General features: G+C 37.5%; 1 protein-coding gene across 2 annotated transcripts in view; it reads right to left on the reverse strand.

The window, feature by feature from the left end:
* Window positions 1–27,859, reverse strand: part of LOC306857693 (sorting nexin-29-like) — a 148,262-nt gene that overhangs the window by 58,055 nt on the left and 62,348 nt on the right. The window contains exons 15-18 of one of the 2 annotated variants that reach the window (XM_079397752.1): window positions 26,320–26,426; window positions 9,385–9,501; window positions 6,125–6,180; window positions 5,568–5,649 (exon numbers count right to left, since the gene is read on the reverse strand). In XM_079397752.1, the coding sequence (XP_079253878.1) occupies window positions 5,568–5,649; window positions 6,125–6,180; window positions 9,385–9,501; window positions 26,320–26,426 (362 nt within the window). The remainder of the gene's footprint in view (window positions 1–5,567; window positions 5,650–6,124; window positions 6,181–9,384; window positions 9,502–26,319; window positions 26,427–27,859) is intronic. The other variant, XR_013783131.1, reaches the window with a different exon arrangement.

Consider the following 27,859-nt stretch of genomic DNA (forward strand, 5'->3'; position numbering starts at 1 on the left):
AGAGGGACGAAGGGACGAGGCGCAGCCGGAGGAGTGGAGTCCCGAAGCGCGGGATGGTCGACGCCAGACCAAGGCGGAGCCGGAGGGACGAGGGAGCCCGGCGGAACCAGTTAACAGATGGGCCACGGCGGAGAGGAGGGAGCTAGGAGCCATGGTGGAGCCGGCGGGTCAACGGGCCGAGGCGGAGTCTGGGCCTCAGAGGCTGGAGGCAGAGTTGAGGGAAACTCCGACCACGGCGACACTGGAGGATGGCAGTCCTGTGGGGCTCGCTCAGTACAAATGGGGGGCAGAGGGCGAGCGGAGGGGCTGCCAGACGACAGCGGTGGAGGAGGCAGGAGCGGGTGGGAGGACGGGCATTTTTGAGGAGCGGGCAATGGAGGGCATTTTCGAGGAGCGGGCACTTTCAAGGAGCGGGCACTGGAGGATCGGGAGCCCCCTCAGGGCTGGACGGAACCAGCGGAAACGACGGAGAGAGGAGAGGGGGCAGTTCGATCTTCAGATCTGTCTCCCAGTCAATCAGATCCCCCGCCATGTCCAGCAGTCCCAGCTGTATAATCAGCTCACCCTCAACCACGATGCAGTGGGCGGAGCTCCTCTCCACGCTCTCACTGTCCGCGGCATTCTCCCACGTTGGCAGGCTCTGTTGCCGGCTCTCGCACCTAATAACAGGAGCAGTCTTGTATGGTCCTCGAGAGATTGGTCCTCCTGCTTCAGCAGGAATTCCGGCCGGACGAGGGGATACATAGGGACACAACGGAAAGAAAAAACACTGAGAAAACGAGAAATAAAATGGAGGGTACAAACGGAGGTAACTGTTTCGGTCGGTCCTTCTGTCACGTTTCTCAGGGAGTCAGGAACATGGAACGAGGAGACACGGAGAATTCACAATGCTAGAGTCTTTAATATCCAACAGGGTTACATGGAGCACAGGCAGGGAAGACATTCAAGGACCGACAAACACTAACTGAATGAACTGGGGCTTTTATAGACAGGCCAATCAAGGAACTAAGGAAAGACACCTGGAATCAAATTAACAATTAACATGAGGGAGAAACTAGGTAACGGAACACACGGGGAGCACAAACACGACAAAAACAGTCCATGATCCTGACAGTTTAAAACACACATTTATACATTTTAAGAGATGCTGTCACATGCCACAACCTAATAATCTCCAGAGATAACCAGACACCATGATGGATTTAAAGGCATCATAAAAGATTAAACACGACAAAAACAGTCCATGATCCTGACAGTTTAAAACACACATTTATACATTTTAAGAGATGCTGTCACATCCCACAACCTAATAATCTCCAGAGATAACCTGACACCATGATGGATTTAAAGGCATCATAAAAGATTGTGAAGATACAGTCTATTATCTATTTTGTGTTTTACTTCTTTATGTATTTATTCATGTTCAATCTCCATTTATTAAAGTATTCAGCTATTAATATGTTAGAACACTCATGTTTGTTACAATTTCACATCATTAAAAAGTAAAAGTACCTAGTTGAAAAAACATGCATTTTTTATGTAAACCCTAATAGAGGCTACAAGATATTATAAGACCAAGCAGATACATGGGTAAAAAAAAAAAAAAAAAAAAGGCTCAGACTTTATTTTAAGGTCTAATTCTCACTATTAACAAACCAATAACTATGACTTTTGGCTATATAAACTCCTAATTTGCTACTTATTAATAGTAAGGTAGTTAAGTTAAGTTTAGGTATTGGGTATATTAGGGATGTAGAATATGGTCACGCAGAATATGTGCTATATAAGTAATAATAAACCGCTAATATGTTAATAATAGGCATGCTAATAAACAACTAGTTAATAGTGAGAATTCCTCCCCATACTAAAGTGGTACCAAAAAACAATTTTAATAAATATATAAAAACAATATGAATGATACTAATAATATGACTATCCTGTTAATATACAGACAGACAGTAACTAAAGAGAGAGGGGGCAGCACAGGGAACTGTTTGGATAAAGATACCTACTAGGTCAACATTAATTTTCAACCAGAGGGATGAGCAGAAAAGAGAGGGGGTGTGATTCAATGAAATTGACCCAAATATAAGAGCAGCATCTGCACACACCGCCCCACAACCTCCTATATCGCATATGCCAAGGTCCAACACCTCAGAGTACATAATTTCACTTTTTTGTTTTTACATGTGATTTTAATTTACTAATGCATTTATTTTCAAATGTTGCATTTAAAAACAAATGGGAATATATAATAGTTTGGTCAAAGCATTTTGGCTGACAATAGTGTGGGGACGGCCCCTCGACAGACCCCTGCAGCGTCGACCCTGTCTATATGTATGAAGCAGCGCACATGTCTCATCTGCACCTCTGATGTCTTTGAAGAAAAGAGATATGAGGGAAGGGTAAGGAGAAAAGAACAAGGAGATGAAAAGAGAGAAAGGTGTCCTGTAACTGCATGACCAATGATGAGAGCTGCGATTGCTGCCTGCCACCATATAAAATCCGTTAATAAGACACTATCACCGCAGCAACACTGATTTACAGAGGACATTTACAAAGGCAGAGCAGCACCATTAACACTTGAGAATGAAACCACAGATCACACATACAGTACATCAAATGGGCACAACCGTACACAGCATACAGGCCATTTCTGAGGTATCACCAAGAACGTCTGCACTGGAAAAAAAAAAGGAAAACAGCAGAACGACAAAGCCCCTGTAAATCCACATTATAACAGTCATTACATCCGCTTTTTTAATAACCCTTTCCGGCGAAATTGTATAAGCTTGAATGAGTTGTTTTAGGCATCTGTTATATTTTTTCATTATGTGACATGAAACAGAGGAGGTAGAATTCTTCACAGCAAAACAAAGCTCTGGTAATATTAGAAGATCAATTACGTTCTTTATATGGAATCCAACAGCAGTCTGATTTATTTTATAGAGGGTAATTTCAAAGCACAGACGAGAGGCAGAAACACAAAAGTGGGAAATGGAGGAGCTGCAATTTTGGATGGTGGTGGTAATGTGCCATAATCTGCTGCCAGGAGATGCCTGATTCAGGACTCCAGACTAAAAAATTGACTCTGGAGTCATTGAGTCATTAAATTAAACATTCAGGAGGCCAGATGACTTTTTGTAGCTGAATTATAGAATCACTCAATATAGATCAGAAAGTACTGTCATCCATGCTGATGTTTAGTTATGTCAATGAATTTTGAGGATCTATTGATAGTTTTCACGTGACGTCACACCCTCATAGGAACGCCCACCTGGCGGGCAAAACGCAGCTTTGCTCCACTGACCGCCAGCTATTTTTACGCAGATTGCATCAAGTAATAATGTAGTAAAATGCAGATATTAAAAGGAGAGTTTCAGTGGACACCTTATTGATGATGAATATTTTGTACAGGCAAGAGGATGAAGCCAGAATAAAAACGCAATGTGCAAAGTATCACATTAAATTGCTTCCCATAGAAAACCATTAGAAGGAAAATACTGAACCGTTAAGCGGATTGCGTTCATGTTCCCGGCCTCATCTGCTTGCCTGTGTAAACTATGCATCATTAATGTGGTGATTACTGTATTTGATATTTTAATATTACTGTTTTAAATATATTAAGGCACTTTAAGTGTTTTTACAATGCTTTGTCACACTGTTTATGATTGAAATATTGCCGCAGGTCCTTAATGTGGATTGCAAATGGCCAAAACTTGCATTTTGTTCAGAAATACCTTTGTTTTATTCTAAATATGTGATCTAAATATTTGCGGCTGTGAAATAGATGAAAAATTGACAGGCTTGCGCAGCAGTTCTATGGATGTTTTGACCTCCAAGTCTTCGAGCCGGTCACGTGACTGAAAACTATCAATTGTAGTGGATTTACATGGAGGTGCATCACACTCTGTACTTTTCCACTTTGGCATTGTTAAAAGACCAGTTAGCATGTGGAATGGGTGCAGAAGTATATTTATAAAAAATATAGTTTTGTTCTTGGGGCTCATAGCTTGTTAATTTTTTCAATCAACAAGCACTGCCGTGGGCTGGGACAAAGAGACATTTGATTAATCTAAATCAATGACTAAATAAATAAGGATAGCATGATATTATGTCTAATAATTATATATAGCAATTAAAAATTGTAGTTGTAAAGATATTAGGTATATTTTATTGGTTTGGGGTAAGATTTTTTAAATAATCAGAAGTGACAGATTTTTTTTTTTTTAATAAAAAAAAATCTTATTCTAAAATTACATGTGACACTGAATACTGGAGTAATATTTTACAATATTGCTGCTTTTATTGTATTTTCTATATTTTTTAGTCTATAATAATATAATATAATATAAATGTGTGTAGAGAGAGAGAAAGAAGAGAGATAGAGATGCTTACAGAGCATGTATGTACAGAGCGTGTATGTATGCCGTCAAATAGCAAGGGTTAATAGGTTAACCTTGGCCCCTTGGTGCACTCACCAACATTCAACCTCGTTTTTTCCCTGCCTTCTCTCTTTTTATGCACTAAAGGCTTGGGTAATGAATAGACCCCTGATAACATCAGTAAAGGTTGTCTTGACCCCTTAAACTGCACTCTTCCATTACTTTTCAAGAACACGTTGTCATAACAGACAAATATCATATTTGGTTTGTGCCTGCCAAATATCATATTTGGTTTCGCTGTGCTATTCCATTAAAAAAAAAAACTAACTGCAAAACCTAATTCTTGACCAATGGCTCACTGAACATCAAGAAAAATCATGACAAGCTCTTTAAAATGACACAGGTTACACATATAAACATGCTGATGACATCAGTGCTCACGTGGGAAGCACACTCTCTGGAGTCCTCAATCATATCAGGAAATGAGAAGCCCTGATATACAGGGTTAAATCTAAAATAATGGAAAGCATTATCCATCAGTCATGCCTTGAAAAAAACAATGGATCCGTTTCCATAGGGATCCATTTCAAGGCCAGACTCAAGGGAACACTCAGAGAAAATCGAAAAACGCTGTCAAAAACCAATTCACTCAGCAAAATCAACTAATACGTGGGGGCACTATTGCTACTTACCGTAGTAGGGTCTCTTGGTAATCTATACTGTTACAGAAAGTGCATGGGTCACTATCGCATGAAAACAGCTAAATTACAAAGGTGTCATATCACCCGTTTAAACAATATGTCAACATGCTGGGGTTTTTTTTTTCCAACTCAAATGCTGGGTTAGGACTGTTAAGATCCAATTTGGATTGATAATCGTTCATAATCAGTAACCTAACAATGCTGGGTTTGGAAAGCTGACATGCAAAAGCAAGCAGTTCTGTGTGCACCAATACCACTTCACATATCCATGTTCTAGTTTTGGTGTTGTACTATATTATTATCTAGTAACTTAAATACTGAGGCCCCCTGGTTGAGAACCACTGGACTTGGCTTAAGTCAGCTAACTTTCTGTACAGTCCAGCTGACAGAGCAATACATACTGTGAGGACAAGGGTGGTAAAGAGAAGATTAAACATTTTCTGGAGTGCATGGTAGATTACATTCTGCTTAAAAGAACTACCTGATATACATGATAGGCGTTGGCAGCCCGACCTTGAAGGAACACAGAGGGGATCCACACGTTGACAAGGGCACGTTGTGTTCTTTGAGAGACAAGGAAGGAGAAAACAAATTGGGAAAGTCTAATTAGAGAACCTCAACAGAAGATTAGTGTAGCTATGATCACTTCATCTGCCCAGGGGTATGACAAAGCACTCCTTTGAAAACTGGAGGGGTGGGGGCCATTACTGGAAAACCATACAACCAGGAACCATTACTGGAAAACAATTTTTGTTGAACACACAAGTTTAACATTGTATGCCTTTTCTTTAGACTGACTGATGACTGAAATCTTCTCAGGTACAAAGGTTATAGCTATGTGGAAGGGGAGCGTGAAGGCTCTAAATGTAAAAACAGAAGCAGCATTCAGCTTCCCTATTTTTAGCACAGTCCGATCGGAGGCATCGCTTTATGGAATTCCATACCATCGATTTGATTCTCAAAAGAGGCTTGCTGTACACCACCTCCAATATAAACACATACAAATATAAAAAGAACAGCGAGTAGGAGGCCACTTACGTCTCAAAGTCAGATAGGCTGGGATCGTCAGAGGTCTGGCTCAGGTCCCCTGGCACCTGTCCAAAAGCAGAGAGCATGAGGCCATGGTGAGCTTTTCCTTTTGCATCCAGCTGAGTTTGCTGATTAACACTGTACTGTTGCATAAACTTCCAAAACAGCTACTGTATATTCTGTTGCTTACTTTCCTTTCTGCTAAAGGCATGACAGTCCAGTGATATTTACTGGGGGAAAAAATTCATTTGGACCAAAATAAAACTTGAGAACTGTCATTTGCTTTCATAATATAACGTTTCTGAATCAAACAAGACATTTAATTAAAATAGGAGAGTACTTGATTTTATCAGGAAATAACTGAATTGTCAAAAGTAATATACATTATATTAACATTATAATAACATAAATTATATATTATGTAAATAAATTATAATAATAAACATGTTCAACTCATAAGGGCCTATTTACATGTGTCATAATAGATTGGTTTAATTGGTGCATCTCAACAAAACAGATATAAATACAATCTATTTTTCCTGCATTATAAGCAATGAATACAGTCTAAGGCAAGCAGTAAAAAAACTCCTGTTCAGAAATTTGGAATCAGCCAGATTTAAAAAATAAATAAAATAAATATTTTTATTCAGCAAAGATACATTACAATGATCAAAATTGACAGTAAAAATGTGTTGTTACTTATTTCAAATAAATGCTGTTTTGAACTTCCTATTCATCAAAGAATGCTGAAAAAATGACTAAAGGTTTCCACAAAAACATTAGGTAGCACAACTGTTTTCAACATTAATAATAATAAGAAATGTTAATTGAGCATCAAATCAGCATATTAGAGTGATTTCTGAAGGATCATGTGACACTAATGACTGGAATATTGACAGCAGAAATTCAGCTTTGCCATTACTGGAATAAATTGCATTTTAAAATATATTAAAATAGAAAATGTATTTGTAATGCTAATGGAAAATAACTTCACTACTTAGATAATCTATATAAAGCTCTGCACATTTACCCCTCATTCCTGAAAACAGCGGAGCCCAACCCGGAACAACGCTCTAATCCTATTTGAGTGTGCATCTTATCTCGTGGTGAAAGTGTGGTAATGTCAGCATTTACAGGGGTCACAGGCTACTGCATCTAGACAGGCAGTGGCACCAGAGAGGAATGGACACATGAGCCATGGAGGCTAGATAAACCATCCACCGTATACAGTTCAGCACAGTTACAGAAGGCCATGGTTCAAAGCCACTGCTGTCAGATGTATCAAAAAGTAATCAGTGGCCAACAGATAAGCAGTGAACAGGAAAGAGCACACAGTGGCCGAGTGTGCCACTAGAGACAGACCGGTCAAATTAAATGGACACTTCATCCAAAAACAAAAATAGCTTTGTGGAAGGGAAAAAACTAATTTTAATTATTATTCAATTAATGTTTTCCTCTCAAATCTCATTAAAATAGAAAAAATAATTTTCTTTTTCATTTACCTGTTGTATAATACCTGTGTTATGTTATTTGCTTGTTTCTAAGTTAATGCCATAAATGTTTGAGTACAAAAATGCTTGAATGCAATAAAAAGTACTTGCAATAATTGATATGGAACTGGAAAAGAAGTATAATAAGTAAAGAAGTATAAAAAGACTGAAGAGTAAATCACTCTTTAGATGCTGCCTACATTAAGCATGAAGGACACCTGATACCCTATCGAGGAGTGCTTAACAGCATCTCCACTATTGCTGTTTAGAGCTTGATAACAGAGCTCTTAGCTTAGCTGATTTGAAATATTAACTGCTTTTATTGTAACCAATACAATTTGTGTTTTTATTGTTATAATTTCCTCCCATGAGACTTTACTTATAACTACAAACTGACTTTGTTTTAGACACATGAACCTTATTTTAAATATAATGCAATATAATATAAAACAGTGAAGCGAATTTTCAGCTATTTTTGTCCTATGAAAATAATAACAGCATATAGATTTGGAATGACCTGAGTGTGAGGGGCAGGGTTGGCAAGATTGAATAACAGATTTTAATCAATCTTTAATTTAAAGAACCAATATTGTCTATGCCGTTTCCTGTTGATGCTCGAACAAAATTTCACTAAACATTATTCATAGCTTGCCTGCCATCCAATAATCACAATAAGCTTTTTATATGAAACAAGGTCTGAGCTTTCAAATTCTGTTAGTTTCATCACACAATTCAAACAACAAATGTAGTTTTGATGCTCTTTAATGTAGCGTGACTGATTGATGTAGCCGTCTCACTATTAACTCGTTGCTTATTAGCATGCCTATTATTAACATATTGGCTGTTTTTTAGTACTTATAAAGCAAATATTCCACATGACCATATTCTAAATTCCTAAATACCTAAACTTAACAACTACTTTACTAATTATTAATAAACAGCAAATTAGGAGTTTGAGGCAGAAGTCATAGTTAATACTTTGTTAACAGCGAGAATTGGACCTTAAAATAAAGTGTTTTGATTAATATATTCACTACTTTACATATTCTTTATACGTTTAATCAACCTGTTAGCGATGTCTTTGTTAATGTATGTATTAAAAAATAAAGTTTTTATGACAGACACCGTCACATTTTGCATATTTTGTCTTATGTGAAATTTAAACGTTTGAATAAAACTTTTTGATTGTTGATTATTACCTACATTTCACTGCTGGTTATACTCTGTATAATTGTGTATGTGACAAATAAAAATCTTGAATCTTATTATACGGTATATAAAAATAAATAGCAGTTGAATTGCATAGTTTGGAGTCTGTTTTTAATTTTAACCTTTATTATTAATGTACCAAAGCTTGTGAATTAGAATCAGAATCTGAATTCAATTGAATTTTCAATTTGGCTTGAGTTTAAAAAAAACTCCTTTTAAAAGATTAGTTCACCTAAAAATGTATCATCATTTTGTCAACTTTATGTCATTCCAAAACCACAAAAAAAGTCAAATGTCAAAACAGCTCTTATTTAAAAAGAAAAAAGTATCTATAGTATGCCTTTATTTATCTAGCTAGGTAAATATGTGCATTTGAGACACGGAAAGGTAATGGTGTTTTGGCACAAACAGACAGTTAATGATGGACGAGGGGGCAGACCTATGGAAGAAGACAGCGATCTGCCCAGAGTGCCTGGACTGCAGAGATAGAGAAAAAAGAACAACCACTCAATGAGGGTACAGTTTCACAAACCCACAGAGAGGAGTGTGTGTGTGCTTGCATCTGCTTACCGGACCACGCAGGTCGATGAGTTCCTGTCTCATCTGTCCAATCAGGTTGTCTTTGGCCATGAGGGAGCAGTACAGCCTCTCGTTAAACTCTATCAGCTCTCCGTGCATCTCAGCCACCTAAAAACACACACATTGACAAACTCGCATCAAACTCCCAGAGAAATAGGCTGTTTAAAAAGCACTAGTGCTCGGCAGCTGTCGCGAAGCAGGTTGTAGTATGTGACATTTCTTAAAGGTATGTGAATATGAGTTTGCTTGGTTTTGACTCTCAGGTGTGGAAGTGTTCAGCCGGTGAGCGTTAACTGCTCGTTACAGCGAGTCCCACACCTGCCCAGCGAATCGTCAGCTGTCACTTAGAGTAAGTGACACAGACATGGAGGCAGGCTCCAGTCTGCTATTCAGAACTTGCATTCATTTGTTTATGGAAATCATATGTCAGGGTATATTTGGGTTAGTGGCATTTTGCCTGACAGACGCATCATGTCACTTTTGACATGTTTGTCCTGGTTGCAAGGCCGCACCTGGCCAGAAAAGCAGGCATGAATGAGTCAAATAAATAAATAAATAAAATAATGCAAAATCCTGACCTTGAAAGCGAATGCGAAGGCCATAAGACTGCAAATTCAAATGCATTTTTGGAAAAGGATGGACACAAAAGAGAACATGAAATATAAATTGCATTTTGTGTATTAGGATTACATATGCTAATGCAACCAAAATTAAATGAACCTAAATTAACAAAGTCTTGATCGCTTGAACTAAACTTGTACGGTGCATCCTAACCAGATGCGACATGGTAAGTCTCATGTATGTAAATGGGAATTTTTTTTTTTTTTAGTCCTGACATTTTGTCAATTGCTTGGTCTCTGCTCTGAATCTCACTAGTCCAAAATCCTGCTCCATATAACATTTGTTTTTGATTTTGTTAGAGTGAAAAGACAAATCATGTTGCATTAATGCTGTCTTAGAGTGCACCAAGGAATGTATTTCAGAGTTAGACATTTATAATAACGAAAATAAAAAAATGAGTGCAGATGTTTTTACATTTACTTTTTATAACATTTTTATTGCTTTCCAATATAAAACTATGTAAACATTTCAGAATGTTTTTATTTTACACATTTTATATCATTTAAATTTCTATGTCTTATTTATGCATGCATCTTACACAAAAAGTTTTTTGGATAATTTGTATTGCTTACAATTTATGTCATTTTAATTTCTAGTACTTTTTTATGCATAGTACCAAACAAAAACATTAATTTAGCATGTTTTATATTTTACATTTATTTTAATTTCTCTTATTTATGCATATTACCAAACAAAAACATTTTGCATATATCTTATGCATGGTATCTTACAAAATACTTATTTTGCATATTTCACATTTTTATATTTTACATGTATTTAATGTCGTTTGCATGAAGCAAACAAAAAAAGTGAGTGATTAACTTTACATTGGTTGTCAATTGTCTAAGTTCTGAGCAGAATCACTTCTCACTAAAAATACATCACATTGCACCTGATGTAGACAAAAAATATATGTACACAAAAAAAATGACAAGAATTAAAATATAAAATTGGTATTCCTACCAAAAATGTAATTTAAAACTGTGCTGAACGAGTGGGTAGCAGTCTCAAAGAATCTCACAAAGCAGTCTGAACTACAGAAATAGCTTCAAAACTTTTGTAATTGATTGTCAGACACGGTCTTCTATCTGGCTACTTCACTGCCTAATGTAGTGCTTTATATAGCACCTAGCTGTTTCACAGCATAAAATCCATTTCTCCAAGTCTTTTTTTAGCTTGTGTGACAACTTCAAAAACAGTGACCCTTTCAATGTGTTAAAAGAACGTCAAGCTTCAAAACACATATTTTACAAGAGAACTATAAACATCTCGTCAAGAAGGTGACTGCAGGTACTGGAACACAAGCACGTACAACAATCAAGCAAGCTCAAACATACACTACACCATGACAAAAGAGTGATTATCCATCAAGTTGGATACAAAAAGGGGAAATTATGCCAGTTCTGCTACTGTTACACACCCAGATCGATACACACCCATTGACTACATCCATGGTTTCAGGTTTCATTCATCTCGCCATGGCTCCGCATGGCCCACCGCTCGTAGTATTCTCATTCATCACATTTATTTATCTGCGGCCCAGCTTTCGAACAGGGCATTAAAAAATGGAAATTAATTTTAAGCATCAAGAAACCCAATTAATTCTCTGCTAGGAAGCGAGCTAATCAGTTTGCTGTTCAGTAAGCAATAAGCTGGCTGTGTCCTTCCAGGTCGCTGGGTGAATTTTCCGACCTGCGCTGCCGAATGTTAGTGCTTTGGATTTATCTAAACAGGCGACAGGTTCATGCACTTCAGACAATGCATCAAACCTCATTACTGGGCCTTAGCAGGAATCCGAGTGTGTGACTGTATCTGTATTCGCTCATTGTAATTACGGGCCGCCCTAGTGCTCCAGCACAGATATCAAGAACACTGTATTCCACAATTATCCCTAGTCATTATTTCCATGAGGGAAAGAAAAAGAATTGTGCAAAACACAAACACCACACAAGCATAGCATTGCTGAAATAAGTCAAAGCCGAGGTGAAACCGAATAAATGTCAAGAAGGATGAAAAGCACATGCGCGTTTTCATAACACGCTCATAAGCAATAACAAGAAGTAGATGGAAGCATATTAATGAGAGGAGATTTAGAGGAGTTGATTTTTCATTTTTAAGATGCACAAAGAAAGAGGAGGATATATTTTAAGACTGATGTGTTTGCCAGATGCTTTCGCCTTTGAATAAAATAAACTTGAACTGATAAAAACTGCCTCTAAATGGATTTAAACCACCAACAAAAAATGAAAAGCAAAGGTCCTGATTCCTTTTAACATAGATGCTTTTTGGTTCCATTAAGCATTCTTTTGTAGGCACCATAAATGCAATATAGGATCGCATTTAAGGCCTGTTAAAAATGCATAGAATATATAAAAAGATATATCAATAAAATAATAAATAATACAGATCATTTATTAGATGTTTTTAATAATAAATATAGTTATTAATTAAATAAAGTGCTTAAACCAACAAAATGTTGCAACTGGGTTCGGTTCATAAAACTGAAAAGAATAAGAACATAATTCATTTCGTCATTCACTTAAAGGGATAGTTCACCCAAAAATGAAAATTACTCCATAATTTACTCACCCTCAAGCCATCCTAGGTGTATATAACTTTATTCTTTCAGATTCATCCAATCTGAGTTTAAAAACATCCTGGCTCTTCCAAGCTTTGTAACGACTATGGGGCAGTCGTGGACTAATGGCTAGAGAGTAAGTGGGCGGAGTGAATAACAAGCGCTCTCTCCACCCTTAATACCACGACTGAGGTGCCCTTGAGCAAGGCACCGAACCCCCAACTGCTCCCCGGGCGCCGCAGCATAAATGGCTGCCCACTGCTCCGGGTGTGTGTTCACTGCTGTGTGTGTGCACAGCAGTATGGGTTACCATACTTGGCCACATGTCACGTCACTTTCACTTTCATAATGCCATTGAATGGGTGTTATTTTTTAATAGTCCAAAAGTAACCAAAATTAATCCAATCCAATAAAGCGCATCCATCCATAATAAAAAGTGCCTCACACGGCTCCAGGGGGTGAATAAAGGCCTCCTGTAGTGAATTAATGTGTTTTTGTAAGAACACATTCATTTAAATACATATTTAACTATTTAAATATTACCATATTTAAAACATTATAAACACTAATCTCTAACTTCCGCTAAGTGTCGTATATAGAATATATAAAATGCTGTTTCCGTCGATTATGTAGGACGAAAGCGTAGCATTAGCTCCAGTGAGAATATGCTAGTCTTGCAAGAATCAATGTTTTTGAATCGCAAGAATCGACCAGTGTCACGAATTAGAAGCATAAATTAAAAGTATAAATAAATACTTGAGGCACTTTCTATTATGGATGGATGCGCTTTATTGGACTTCTTTTGGACTATTGAAAAAGAATACCCATTCACTACCATTATAAAGCTTGGAAGAGCCAGGACGTTTTTAAATAAATTATGGAGTAATTTTCATTTTTGTGTGAACTATCCCTTTAAAATAACCGATTCAGAAGATTTGTATTTATGTCTGAATAAGAAACTGGTTCTTGGTTCCTGATCCTAACTACCAAATTAAACAAGATGGCTGTGTCTGAACACTGAAAAACTCACAGGCAGTATACAATGGAACAGCAGGAAAGCAGCAAACCCAAATCCAATCTTTGTATCACATCCTGTCTATTATTAAGATGCCTGGGCAGATTTTGAAGGCAGCAAAGATGTATTTATATTCCGCAATCCTGTGCATGCGGCTGGAGGAAAGAATAAAAAAGGCATTTGAAGGAATGGATGAAAGCAGCAAACTTATTTTTAACGTTCTCTTTTTTTAAATTATGACTCCATTTCTACTGAGAATAAACCCCCCATTAAATATTCACTTGACTATCTCCAAAGCTCATACTTGAATTTGCTTTAGATCATTAGACATGAAGGTACTCTGGAAGCCTTCTGAAACCAGAGGGAACCTTCATACATAGTCATTGACTAACAGCAGCGAGACAGCAAGGCTTCTTTCGGTTTCAAACACAGCCAATGATTCAATGCTTTGCGTTTGGGGGGTGGGGGGGTTCCAGTCATCCAATGGGTCTTGAGGTTACGTGGGACCCAGAAAAAAACGAAAAAATCCAACAACGGCAGGTTATATTACAGATCTCTGGTCTTCTGAGGTAAAGCTGTTGCTAGCATTTTGGAGCAGTGCTACTTTCAGAAGCAGGTGCTGCTGACAGCTCGTCTGCATGACTGTCAGCGAGCGGGAACAAGTGCTGAGCCAGGTGTCCTGAATGAAAAAGACTTGGTCAAAGCAGAAGGGGGGATGGGGGAGTGTGGCCCGCTGCAGCTCTAATGCCCGTAATTGGATGTGAAACAAGTTTGAGAAGTGAGCTTAGAAGACAGGCTTAGCAAACACAAACAGACTTGAAGTGTCAGAGGAAGAGCGAGGGACTGGGGCGGGTGTAGAGACGGAGGAGGGGGGATAAGTGTGAAAGTGAATGTGCTGCTATCACTTTCTTCCCCAGGCAAACACTCGTTGACAGAGGGAGAGTTTGGCCTGGCAAAGAAGATCCAAACTGATGGGTAAAAATGCAGCGGGGATAAAAAAAGAATGGAAAAACCAATAGTACACCGCCAGAATAAAAGAAGTAGATAGAATTTGAGCTTTAAAATGAAAGAGAATGATCATTATCATCAATTGATACTGGAGTTCATTACACAAAGTACAAACCAAGTAAATGAACACCACATCCAACTTTAAATGACTACAACACATTATTAGAAACCCCACTGAATAGACTACATATTGCTTTTCGCTATATTAGCATCATACTTCATTCATACAGCATAAATGCTCTAATTACGATATATATATTTTTTTCAATGTCACTATATACATATATGCGTACATATACACTACATAAATGCATACATAGATATAAACATATAGCTTAGGGATGCACAGATCCGATAATCAGTATCGGTATCGGCTCCGATACTGGCATTTTCTGCCAGATCGGGTATCGGTCAGACAACACTGATCCCAATCCGATATTGTGCATATACTATTTTGTGTTATTTTTAAGCCCCAAAAGGCACAAAAACATTATAAAGCACCATAAAGCTTTTGTGCACTATATTTCAAGTGTTCTGAAGCTGTTCCATAGTTCAGTGTGAGGTATAGATGAGTATTTAAATTGTTAAATTCGAGTTCATGTGAACTTTTCGCTGTGGCTGTCTGTCCTCCATTCAGCATTCAAACTGCGAGTCACCTTCGGTTACTACAGACAAAACGATGAAACTCTCTTCAAGAGTGCACAATAACAGAGATTTAAAACTGTTAAAAGAAAAGGCTCAAACTATTGCACAGATATAATACACTACGCATCAATCTCTCTTCCCTTTGTGCTTTGAACTTTATGCTGCGCGCTGTAACCCCGAAGTCCGTGTTGCATCAAGTGTATCATTCTGTGCACAGGATGCGCATAAGCGCTTTTTGTCGCTCTGTATTGGAGCCATACCCTTCCGTATTATAATACTTTTGTGCAATGAAAGACTATTAATAGTCTTTCTTGTTCTGTCCTATCTATCATACGTTGCTGCCTTCATTACTGTGCTATACATTTAAAAAAAACTTTATATATATTTTATATATAAATATATTTAGGCTACTTGTTTTTCATGAATGTATTTTACAACAATACAAAGAGCAATGTGTAACATTTTACCAGATATAGTCCTACACTTATTAACTTTTATTTGTTCCCCACTAAATAATGTTGTTTCCCTAAATGATTACATTTTATAAAAATTATTGTGCCCCCATGATTTTTATATGCTGCTGAATTATCCACTAACCTAGTTTATAATAGTATTTTTGTCATAGATTATGATTTTTTTTTTTTCATTTGTTATTTTTCATTAAAATGAAGTTGTCCATTTAGCAGATTGTGCTTAAGACACAAAAGAGTGATGATCAGGTCAACACACAGTACAGAAATTCTACATTAATTTAAAAAAACTGCGCTGGATCGGAATCGGCAGATACTCAGAATTTTCGGTATCTGATCGGTTCTGAAAAATGGTATCACTGCATCCCTAATAATGCTGCAGAATGTGTAAATTAAGTCTGAATACTTTTTGAAACCACTGAATATACATACATACACACACACTCTAGTGAGGAAGCATTACAATGGTCAAAAGTAACGATCACACTTTATTTTAAGGTCCAATTCTCGCTATTACCAAATCATTAACTACAACGTTTACCTCAATAAACTCCTAATTTTGTCTGTCATAAAAACTTTATTTTTTAATACATACATTAACGAAGACATCGCTAACAGGTTGATTAAACATATAAAGAATATGTAAAGTAGTGGATATATTTATCAAAACACTTTATTTTAAGGTCCAATTCTCGCTGTTAACAAAGTATTAACTATGACTTTTGCCTCAAACTCCTAATTTGCTGTTTATTAATAATTAGTAAAGTAGTTGTTAAGTTTACGTATTTCGGGATGTAGAATATGGTCGCGCAGAATATGTGGTTTATAACCACTAATAAACAGCCAATATGTTAATAATAGGTATGCTAATAAGCAACATTAATAGTGAGAATCGGTCCCTATAATAAATTGTTAGCGAAGTGACAGTAAAGCAGTAAATGTTACAAAATATTTTTTTCAAATTATTGCTGTTGCTTTATTCATAAAACAATCCTGATAAGTGTTAAAAATTGTTAACACATGTTTTCAACATTGATAATAATAAGAAATGATTCTTGAGCACCAAATCAGCATATTAGAATGATTTCTAAAGGATCATATGACAAAAGAATCAAGTAATGGCCACTGAAAATTCTGCTTTGCCATTACAGGAATAAAATATTTTATCAAATAATATAATTATTACATTAAAATAGAAAAACATTATTATAAATTGTAATAATATTTCACAATGTTAGATTTACTGTATATTTGCAGTAATACAGCCTTGGTGAGCATAACAGACTTCTTTCAAAAACAAATGTATGGATGTGTATACATTTAAATAACCAAATGGTAAGAACCAAAAACTATTTAAATTACAAGACCAAAGACCATATACACAATAAAATAAAAATTCAGATAGATAGAAAAAATGATGTAGCTCTGGAGCGTGTGAGGAGATTTAAGTGCAAACGGCTCTGTTGATTATAATGGAAGCAATCTAGTTTGATCACGTCACAATGTCTGATTGCTAGTACTTTACATATTTCATATCTAAATGCCAGCCATGGCACATAGCATCCAAATATGAACAACATTACGACCAGAGCAAAAAAAGGTTTCCGTGTCCACACTGAATGAAGTCAGATGCATTTACCAATGCAGAAAACATTGCCAACAAAACATCAACGTACTATATTATTCCTAATGTGTTTCTCATAATATAGTCAGTGTCGTGACCGACCTATTGTCCCAAATCCAGATGGTATAATGTGAGCAGGTGGTGCTACGAGGTGGGTCACAGCTATGAATTTCTTGAGTCTGGTCTCCCCCGTGCACAAGGTGTCCTGATGGACACAGGTGGCCGCTACACAGACGAAACACCTCCGTGGCAATGACCTCTCGGCCCAGTTTCTATGGTACAACCTTTACTTCCACCACCACTACAAGGACGCCACACCACATGGACACATTAATCCCTTTTAATTTGTTAACCCTTTTATTTTTAGTTTCTTCAAGTCTTGAAAATGTTTCCACAGTTCTTCTGGATTTAGCCTGTTTCAGTTTTTTCTGTTTCTTCATATCATTCCAGACAGACTGAATGATGAAGAGATCAGATCTCTGTGTGGAGCACTGGCTGTTGTCAGACTCCTTGTGCAAACAAAAATCTCACTGGATTACTACAATTAATGCCAAAAGGAATGTTTAGAAAATGCAAACTGATATTTCCTATTGACATACTACAGCAAAAATAACTGGCTTAAAACCATTTTTGTTGGTGAAAATACTAAAGACCTAAGACTTCTGCACAGTAGTGTGTGTATATAAATATATTACACATACATTTTACAAAAATAGCACAATACAATGGAAACAAGCTGCAACACAACAGAAACAAGCCACAACATAATTAGCACAACACAATGAAATTAGCGCAACACAATCAAAACAAGCCGCAACAACGTAACCAAGTCACAACACAAGAGAAACAAGTTGCAGCACACCTAAATTAAAACAACACAACAGAAACAAGCCACACCACAACTAAATTAGCACAACACAACAGAAACAAGCCGCAACACAACGGAAACAAGCCAAAACACAACAAAATTAGCACAACACAACGGAAACAAGCTACAACACAACGGAAACAAGCTACAACACAATGGAAACAAGCCGCAACAACGTAAACAAGTCGCAACACAACAGAAACAAGTTGCAGCACAACTAAATTAAAACAACACAACAGAAACAAGCTGCAACACAACAGAAACAAGTTGCAACACAACGAAATTAGCACAACACAACGGAAACAAGCTGCAACACAATGGAAACAAGCCGCAACACAACGGAAACAAGCCGCAACACAACGGAAACAAGCCGCAACACAACGGAAACAAGCTGCAACACAATGGAAACAAGCCGCAACACAACGGAAACAAGCCGCAACACAACGGAAACAAGCCGCAACACAATGGAAACAAGCCGCAACACAATGGAAACAAGCCGCAACACAATGGAAACAAGCCGCAACACAACGGAAACAAGCTGCAACACAACGGAAACAAGCCAAAACACAACGAAATTAGCACAACACAACGGAAACAAGCTGCAACACAACAGAAACAAGCCAAAACACAACAAACTTAGCACAACACAACAGAAACAAGCTGCAACACAATGGAAACAAGCCACAACACAACTAAATTAGCACAACACAACAGAAACAAGCTGCAACACAACGGAAACAAGCCACAACACAACAGAAACAAGCCAAAACACAATTAGCACAACACAACGAAATTAGCGCAACACAATCAAAACAAGCCGCAACAACGTAAACAAGTCGCAACACAACAGAAACAAGCTGCAACACAACGGAAACAAGCCGCAACACAACGGAAACAAGCTGCAACCCAACGGAAACAAGCCGCAACACAACGGAAACAAGCCGCAACACAACGGAAACAAGCCGCAACACAACGGAAACAAGCTGCAACACAACGAAATTAGCACAACACATCGGAAACAAGCTGCAACACAATGGAAACAAGCCGCAACACAACGGAAACAAGTTGCAGCACAACTAAATTAAAACAACACAACAGAAACAAGCTGCAACACAACGGAAACAAGCCGCAACACAACGGAAACAAGCTGCAACACAATGGAAACAAGCCGCAACACAACGGAAACAAGCCGCAACACAATGGAAACAAGCCGCAACAACAAAAACAAGCCACAACACAATGAAATTAGCACAACACAATGGAAACAAGCAGCAACACAACGAAATTAGCACAACACAACAGAAACAAGCCACAACACAACAGAAACAAGCCGCAACACAACGGAAACAAACTGCAACACAACAGAAACAAGCTGCAACACAACGGAAACAAGCCACATCAACAAAAACAAGCCACAACAGAAACAAGCCTCAACAACAAAAACAAGCCACAACACAATGAAATTAGCACAACACAATGGAAACAAGCAGCAACACAAGGAAATTAGCACAACACAACAGAAACAAGCCACAACACAACAGAAACAGCGAAATTAGCACAACACAACGGAAACAAGCCACAACACAATAAAAACATGCTGCAACACAACAAAATTAGTCCTATGCATTGTGTTGTGGAGATTTTGATGTGTTGTGCACTACTGGGCCACCGTAGTTTTTTTACCTTGACATTAAATTACAGAAAACTCTAATAAACCGGCAATTTTGACATCTTTCTCTCATCTGAACAACATAACCAATCTTTCAATATGTTTTCCTCTTTTGGAAATTCATAGAAAGCCATTTCTTTATGACTGCACATTCAGAATGGTACATTTGCTGTCTTGTTTTGGTTTTCTCTGATTAAGAAAAATTATAAAATATATTTACTGCAAGCATTTTAACTATAATCGCCAAGTCTTAATGACAAATTACTTACATTTACATTTATTCATTTAGCTGACGCTTTTATCCAAAGCGACTTACAATTGCTATATATGTCAGAGGTCGCACGCCTCTGGAGCAACTAGGGGTTAAGTGTCTTGCTCAGGGACACATTGGTGTCTCACAGTGTATTCGAACCTGGGTCTCTCACACCAAAGGCATGTGTCTTATCCACTGCGCCATCACTTAATGTGCCACACGCTGTTCTAAAATGCCATCATCAGTGAGCAAGTGAAAAACAAGCACTGAGCCACTGGAACAGTAAAGTAGTCTCAATGCAATGCCTCATAAGGCTTACGTCGGGCCGACGGTGAGCAACGATCGGGCTAGTTTGTTTAGTGTGCTCCACTCGTCAGCTCTCGTCGGGCTCACGTCGGCATCGGGGCTGTTGGGACCGTCGGCGAGAGGGAGAACTCTGAATGGATGTTCAGTTTAACGAACGAGTCAGTGCCGGAGAATTACAGCGAAAGTGATGAAAACGAGCATGTAAATGAAGGCGCTGATTTGTTTACGTTTCGTATATCTACGTGTATCTCATATATATTTGTTTTGGGTTTCTCATTTTAAATGAAGAATATATGCTATTGATAGCTGCCAGTATATACAGTTAATTCCTCTCACGCATGCGCAGGACGCACGTGTTAGTTTGTCGTCTGCTGTAGTCTGTGCAGTGTGTTTGAGCGCAGCTTTTTGGTACGACGCTGCCGACGCGAGGCGACAACACCGTCGGCTTTCAATATATCAGTTGTTAACTGAATTTTGAGATGTTAGTGTTGCACCCAAAAATGTACTAAACTATTATAAGTACATAGTATTTACATGCAGAACAGAACTGTAAAATACAGTGCTATACAAGATTATTATTAATAACAGGGCTCCAAACTGCGACTAAAATGGTCGCATTTGCGACCAAAAATATTAATTTGCGAGTGAAGTTTTTGCTGAGGTCGCCACTGGCGACTATATATAATTTGCATGAAAGGACTTTTTTCCCGATTGTTTTGCGCTCACATCTTTTGTTACGTTCACGTATTAAACTTACATAAGACGATGCGCATCAAAGTTTTACTGGAAAAGTTTCAAACAGTCCTCGTCTCTGCCGCACACAGTCTGCTGAACGCAGGGAGAGAGACCTGAAAGGGCCTGTTTACACCTGCTCACTTCATGCATTTTCTCTGATCGGATATCTATATGATTTGTTAAAACGTTTCCCCATTTACACTTGGCCACATAAATGTGTCTTCGCAAAACGGATATAAATCCGTTCTTCAATTCCCGCTTCATATGCAAATATAACGGAGTTCACGTCAATGAAAGCAATGGATAATTTTATTAATTATCAGCTAATTTCAATATCACAGATCTTCTTATCAAGATCTTAGTCTATATGCTGTGTTCTGTTAATGCATAGACTTCCTGTTATTTGAAGCGCACTTGCCATCCAGTAATCGCAAAAAGCTTTGTGCTGTCTTACTTTTTAATAAAAAAAGTATCAGCTTTAAAATGCTACGAAATTCAAATGATGCGGTTTGGGTGCTCTTTAATGCGGACCACAAGCGCACACTTTCGGTAATATAAACACCAGTACCCCGCGTCCACACGGTCCGTGTATGCGTCCGGATCGCGCGAGCGGAGAGTATCACTTAATGCTCAGGCGCGATCTCTTTAGCACCTCAGTTAAAGCAGCAAGTGAACCCATTATATATTTCCATTTACTACTATAGTATGAAATGAACATGATCAAAAGGTAGGCAATAAGAAAGCCTATAGTACAACTTACTGTTGTACTCATTCAGTGTACAACTCATTCAGTGTTTCAAACTGAGGAAATGTATAAAGCTTGTAAACATTGCATTGTAATACATTTACCTCAGAATAACCACTCAGTGTCCATAAACTCATCAGTCAGCTAGAAAAATAACTATAAAGAGGAGCGGTTTGCTATATTTATGCGCTGTTGCATATTATTTTTTACTTATTCTGTTGTACATGATTCAACTCCTCCTATAAAATTGCATTTTACTAATGAAGAAAAACAGACTGCATGTGTGAAAGACGTGACAACATTTATAGGATGCACTGCACTCAGTTGCCAAGTGATGCTTATGGTCCATGATATTGGTACAGATTCTGTGTAACAAACAATTCTTTGTGACTGGATATTTCAAGTTGTAAAAGACATTTAATTCACACTTTAAGTGAACCTTAGTTCCCCGGTCGACCTGATCATCTACAAGATGGATTAAAATGCTGATAAAGCCTAGTAAAGATAAGACATAAACACATGACAAAATGATTGAAATGTTAAAATAGGGGGGAAAAATAAAATGATAATAATAAAATAAACCACTTTTATTCTGTGGCACCTAAAAAAATAATTTGGCGCCTAAGTTTTTCTTTTATAGGAGCCAATGGCTCCTTACTCGATTTTTTTGTCTGGAGCCCTGAATAACAATGAATAAATAGATAACTACTACTACTACTTATACCATGAGATGCAGCTGAAGTTGTTTAAAAAGTGTAAAACTACAGATTTGATGTGGTTGAATGATGCGGATAGACTAAAGTGGTTTTTTGATTATAAGGTATTCGCCCTTGCTGATTATCTAGAAAAAAGAGAACAAAAAGTACATTTATGTGAAACACTAAATCTGTAATTCTTTATTTTATTTTTTCACTTTTATGTACCTCTTTATTTATTTATGCATGTGTTAACCTACTGTGAAGTATGTTACCATCTACAGGAAGTGAATGTTATAATTTTTTTTTTTTTTGTGACGTATTGTCAAGTATGGTGACCCATACTCGAAATTGGTGCTCTGCGTTTAACCCATCCAAGTGCACACACACAGCAGTGAGTAGTGAACAAATGCACACACACACACACACACCGTGAACACACACCCGGAGCAGTGGGCAGCCATGCTGCAGCGTTCGGTGCCTTGCTCAAGGGCACCTCAGTCGTGGTATTGAGGGTGGAGAGAGCGCTGTACATTCACTCCCCCACCTACAATCCCTGCCGGCCGGGGACTCGAACCCGCAACCTTTCGATTACGAGTCCAACTCTCTAACCATTAGGCCACGACTTCCCACATTTGAAGTGGTTTGTGGTGTTTTATAATCCTGAAAGGGATGGGTCCTATTTGGACATGACACAATAATAAAATTCATTCATTCATTCATTCGCTACTGATAATAATAATAATAATAATAATAATAATAATAATAATAATAATAATAATAATTCAAAAGAATATTCAAAAATTCCTCAAGAAAGTCTTGACAAATGTGTCATTAAATATCAACATGAATAAACTTTCTAGCATGCAGTCTAGCGAAAACTGTTATGGCTGAAAACATTATAACCTTAAGCATTTTTTCTAGAACTACACTCTCTTACAAATTGTAATTTCTGTCTTAAGATTTCTGTGAACCCAGTAGTGAATTCACAGTACTAAAGAGTCACAGTCATAGTACTAAAAAATGTAATTGTTTTTAAATAATCTGTTTAACCAGATGGTTATTTTTCTCTGAAGAGGATAATTCACCCAAAAATGAAAATTCTGCCTTCATTTACTAACCCTCATGCTGTTCCAAATTTAAAGAACGTTTAACACTATGGAAGTCAATGGGAACCTAAACTATCTATGATGACAGAATTTTTATTTTTGGGTGGACTATCCTTTTAATTCATCAGAGTTTACCTTTATTGGTCCTTTTTCAACCAAAGTATAGCGTCTTTCTTTACTCCGTGTACATCAAGTGTGTTTCTTCCTGATCTTGGAAATACAGGATATAGGCCAGCTTTATTTGTTTTTCCAAAAACCTTTTAACAATCTCAGGTCTATAAATTCAACTCATTGTTTGCCCCTGTCCTATGCCAAAGCTGAGAAACCTCCCCTTATCCCCTTTAAGCTTAAATTGCAATTTGATGTAATCACTCTCATTTTAGAAGACTTACTTACACTACTATAAGTTAAAATGAAAGAAGAACTCATAAACCTTGGGAAGTCACTGGTGTGTCAAAAATAAGATAATAAAATATTATTATTAAAATGTATTTATTTTACTTATACTTCACTTTAAAAATGTTTTTAGGAACTCACTTGCTTGTATATGCCAAACTACCTTTTGCAGAACGTTTAATTTTCTTCCACAGTCCATCTGAGGTCACAGCGCAAGAGCTCACAGCAAAACAGGCAGTCTGAACACTTTCTGTGCCTGGAGTCCCACAGGGCCATTAACTGGTGTGTGATAGTATTACGACAGCTTCCAAGACAGAGGAAGAGTATTCCACAGTGATAATTTGAAAGAAGACTGGGAGAGGAAGTGTGTGGGTTGCAGAGAGAGAGAAGATGCGAGGCTCCTTTGGTGTTACTTCAGAAGAATGATGACATCTTCAAATCATCTGATGTTTAAGATGATGTAAGTACACAGTGTTTCTGGCACACGTGAAACATACCAGTGTACATGGTACACTACGGATAGTGAAATCAATCATTTAAATAGATTTATAGATGTACACGCAGGTCTTTACTGTATATCGTTTCACGCAATAACTCAGTCAAGATACCATTGCTTTTACTTTGTGTAGAAGCAGAACTTTAAAAAGATTAATTTAGCTGCATAAATACACCACAAATGTAATAAAACTTCCTAACGTCCATATTGACTGCTGCTCTTGTGGAAACTGAAATAAATATGCTAAATTTGTCGGAAGAGAAAAACTGCAACTCTTTTACATATCTGGGCAGAAGCAAAAAAGGACGCCTGCTTGCCAACCAAAATTAAATAAAGCCTTCAGAGCTCTGTATGTAAATTTAAAAACTACAAGGAGGGAGTCTTCACACCCATGTTTGAAAAACCTTATTGAGGCCGACAGCTAAGCAAAAGGACCCATAAATAAATGACTTATTTAAAAATACACACTACTGTAGATACATAAATAAGTTAAAAGATACTCCCCCAAAAACATAAGCAGAATAAGAAGTTATTACAGCAAAGAGAACTATATTTGAATTATTTCTACATCCTCCATTATACATTGTCCAGCCAGTTCTGTAGATGTTTCACAAGTCAATATGATGCACATTTACACCAAAAAAAAATGTTTTTCACATTTCAGTCCCTTTCAAAGGCTGCGTTTACACTGGCACAAAAAAAATATATTTTTTTGTCTCACATCTGACATAGATCGGAATTTGTTGCACACGCGTAAACACAAAAATCAATTTTTATTTTATTTTTTGCCACTTCCAAATGTGGTTTTAAATCAGATAAAAATCCAATATCGGCATGTATACGCTGGCATTTTATTGAGGTGGGAATTTTATACAGTACATATGTAAGAAATTGCACAACATTCAGGAGCTGGTTTTCAAACCCTACCCTGTGAATTTTATATGTAAATACAACAGCTTTGCTACTAAAAGCTACATTATATTTCTAAGCAATGAGGTGATGACGTAGCTGGTTTTGTAATTAAACAATCTTCACTATTAGGCTACTCTACACTCATGTGTTCACATTCTCTCTCATTAATTCATTCGAATTCCACTTCAGAATTCTACATCTAACGAGCTGTAGACAAATGACAAATAAAAATTACCGTTATTTTACAGTCTTTATCCATTCAGTCAGATTTTGTACTGCAAAACATCCATGACAGCTGGTGACCATGCTGGCAAATAATAATGTCTTCTCAGCATGAAATAAAATATAAATAATTTGAATAGCACGGCCATTTAAAACCAAAGGGTCCATAGTGTGCATAGAAAAGCGATCACTGACAATCATTTTGGGCAGGAATTAATGTAAACACAGATATTGGAAATCAGTCATGTCTAAAGTGAATGAGGCCGGCCAAAAAAACGGATATGGCCAAAAGAACGAATCTGTGCATTAAGACGTGCAGTGTAAACACAGCCAAAATGAATCTAGACAGCATATTAAAGTATGTAACGTTGGATCCACACATTGTACCTTTCATAGAAATTACACAAAATGCTGTAAGAAATTTTAATTTAGTAATTACTGACATTATTGCACCTGTTTTCTGAAATTTGGAGTGGTAAATGTTGGTTTACATTACATGACATTGAGGTTAGAGAAGTAAAGGACAAGTGCTGCTTGCTTTGGTAGCTCCAGTGCTCACCTCAATGAGTTTACGCTCATAGTTGGCAGCCAGTTCCTCTATATCAGCTACAGACCGGTTTTGTGGGGCTGGAAGGGGACCGTCACAATTCCTTTGAATGGTTAATGCTGGGAACAAAACGTAACACACATTAGGAAGTGCAATCAAATTCAAAAATTCAAAAAAGTCCTAAAATAAAATAAAATACATTTTAATATAACCCAAACGTTTAAAATGAGTTCATTATATAAATGTTAAAATACCACCACAGTTTATTATCAGTCAAATAAAAAGTGTAAATGTTGCAAAACTGTATTTTAGTGGTCGACTTCCAGCACAACCACTGGCATGAGTTTGGGGCGGTATTATCTGTCTGATGAACATCGAAGACGATGCAGTATAAGATGTCTGGAAACAATTATTTTTGCAATCTGCCGTTTGGTTGCCCTAAAAGTGAAGAAATTACACACTTCAGCTTTATAGCAAGTTACAAAGATTCAGTAATATGATTATGTCTTGTAAAAGTTTGGGAAAAACAATCAAATCTGAGATGCTTGTTGTTCACACTAGCAAACTTGGGCTTCCTCCAGTGCTGCGGAGCTGAAGCCTTTAAATCCGGTGTAATCTAGTTTCAGTTGAGCCGCCTGTGACGGCTGAGATCCGCTGAGTTCATAAGCAGCAGAACAGAATCTTTTACCAATTGAAAACTCAATTAAAATCTGCAACTTTTCACAACACAAACATGCTTGAGGCGCCACAGGACAGCAGAGACGAGGAAAGCAATAAGAACATAAACGCAACCCTGGACCTGGCCGACTTTCAACTGAACAGCTGTTAGACGCTCTCATTTCTTAATTCTCAAAGGAGAAAGAAAATCCAGATATTTCTAGGGCGAAAACAAAATTACATGCAAAAATTTTCTTTTGTGAAAAGCCAAAAGATGTTTTTGACCAAGAGTGGATGTAAAAGTCACAAATTGACTGTCATTGATGTTTTTAGTCGGGGCAAAAGCAATTTTGCATGCTAAAAGCCTAGTGTGACCACATCTTAACACCAATTGGCTGATAAAGGGTGGCTGGATCATCAGAATAGTGGAGATATGCACACAAAAGGTCCAGAGGGCACGAATCTGCTGGGGTAAAAATGATGGCGACGAGGAGGTGGTGCTCAGCTGAAAAGTTTGTCATAAAGCCGTGAATAAGTCTATGGAGTACAAGTCAACAATCCTGAACATTATCAGCTCACCTGCACACAGCCGCCTGCCATTTCAGCGCTGAGTCTTATCAGTGCTCTGCCAATAGTCTACGCGTCCCCCTAACTCACACACCACTACTGTCAGCAAGAGTGGACTGCACTCAAATTACTGCCAATATGCAGCTCAACCTTGATTTCAGTCCACCACAGTCATCCACAAATGTATTAATAATAAATACATTTATATATAATCGTTGTGTGTGAAGTTTATCATACTGTTTGAAACAGGACAACTATACACAAGAGTTTACGCTGTGTCAGAGAATGAAAAAAAAATATTCGGACACGTCACGGCAGATTTCACATC

The sequence above is a fragment of the Barbus barbus genome, assembly GCF_936440315.1.
Source record: "Barbus barbus genome assembly, chromosome: 38".
NCBI classification, from domain to species: Eukaryota; Metazoa; Chordata; class Actinopteri; order Cypriniformes; family Cyprinidae; genus Barbus; species Barbus barbus.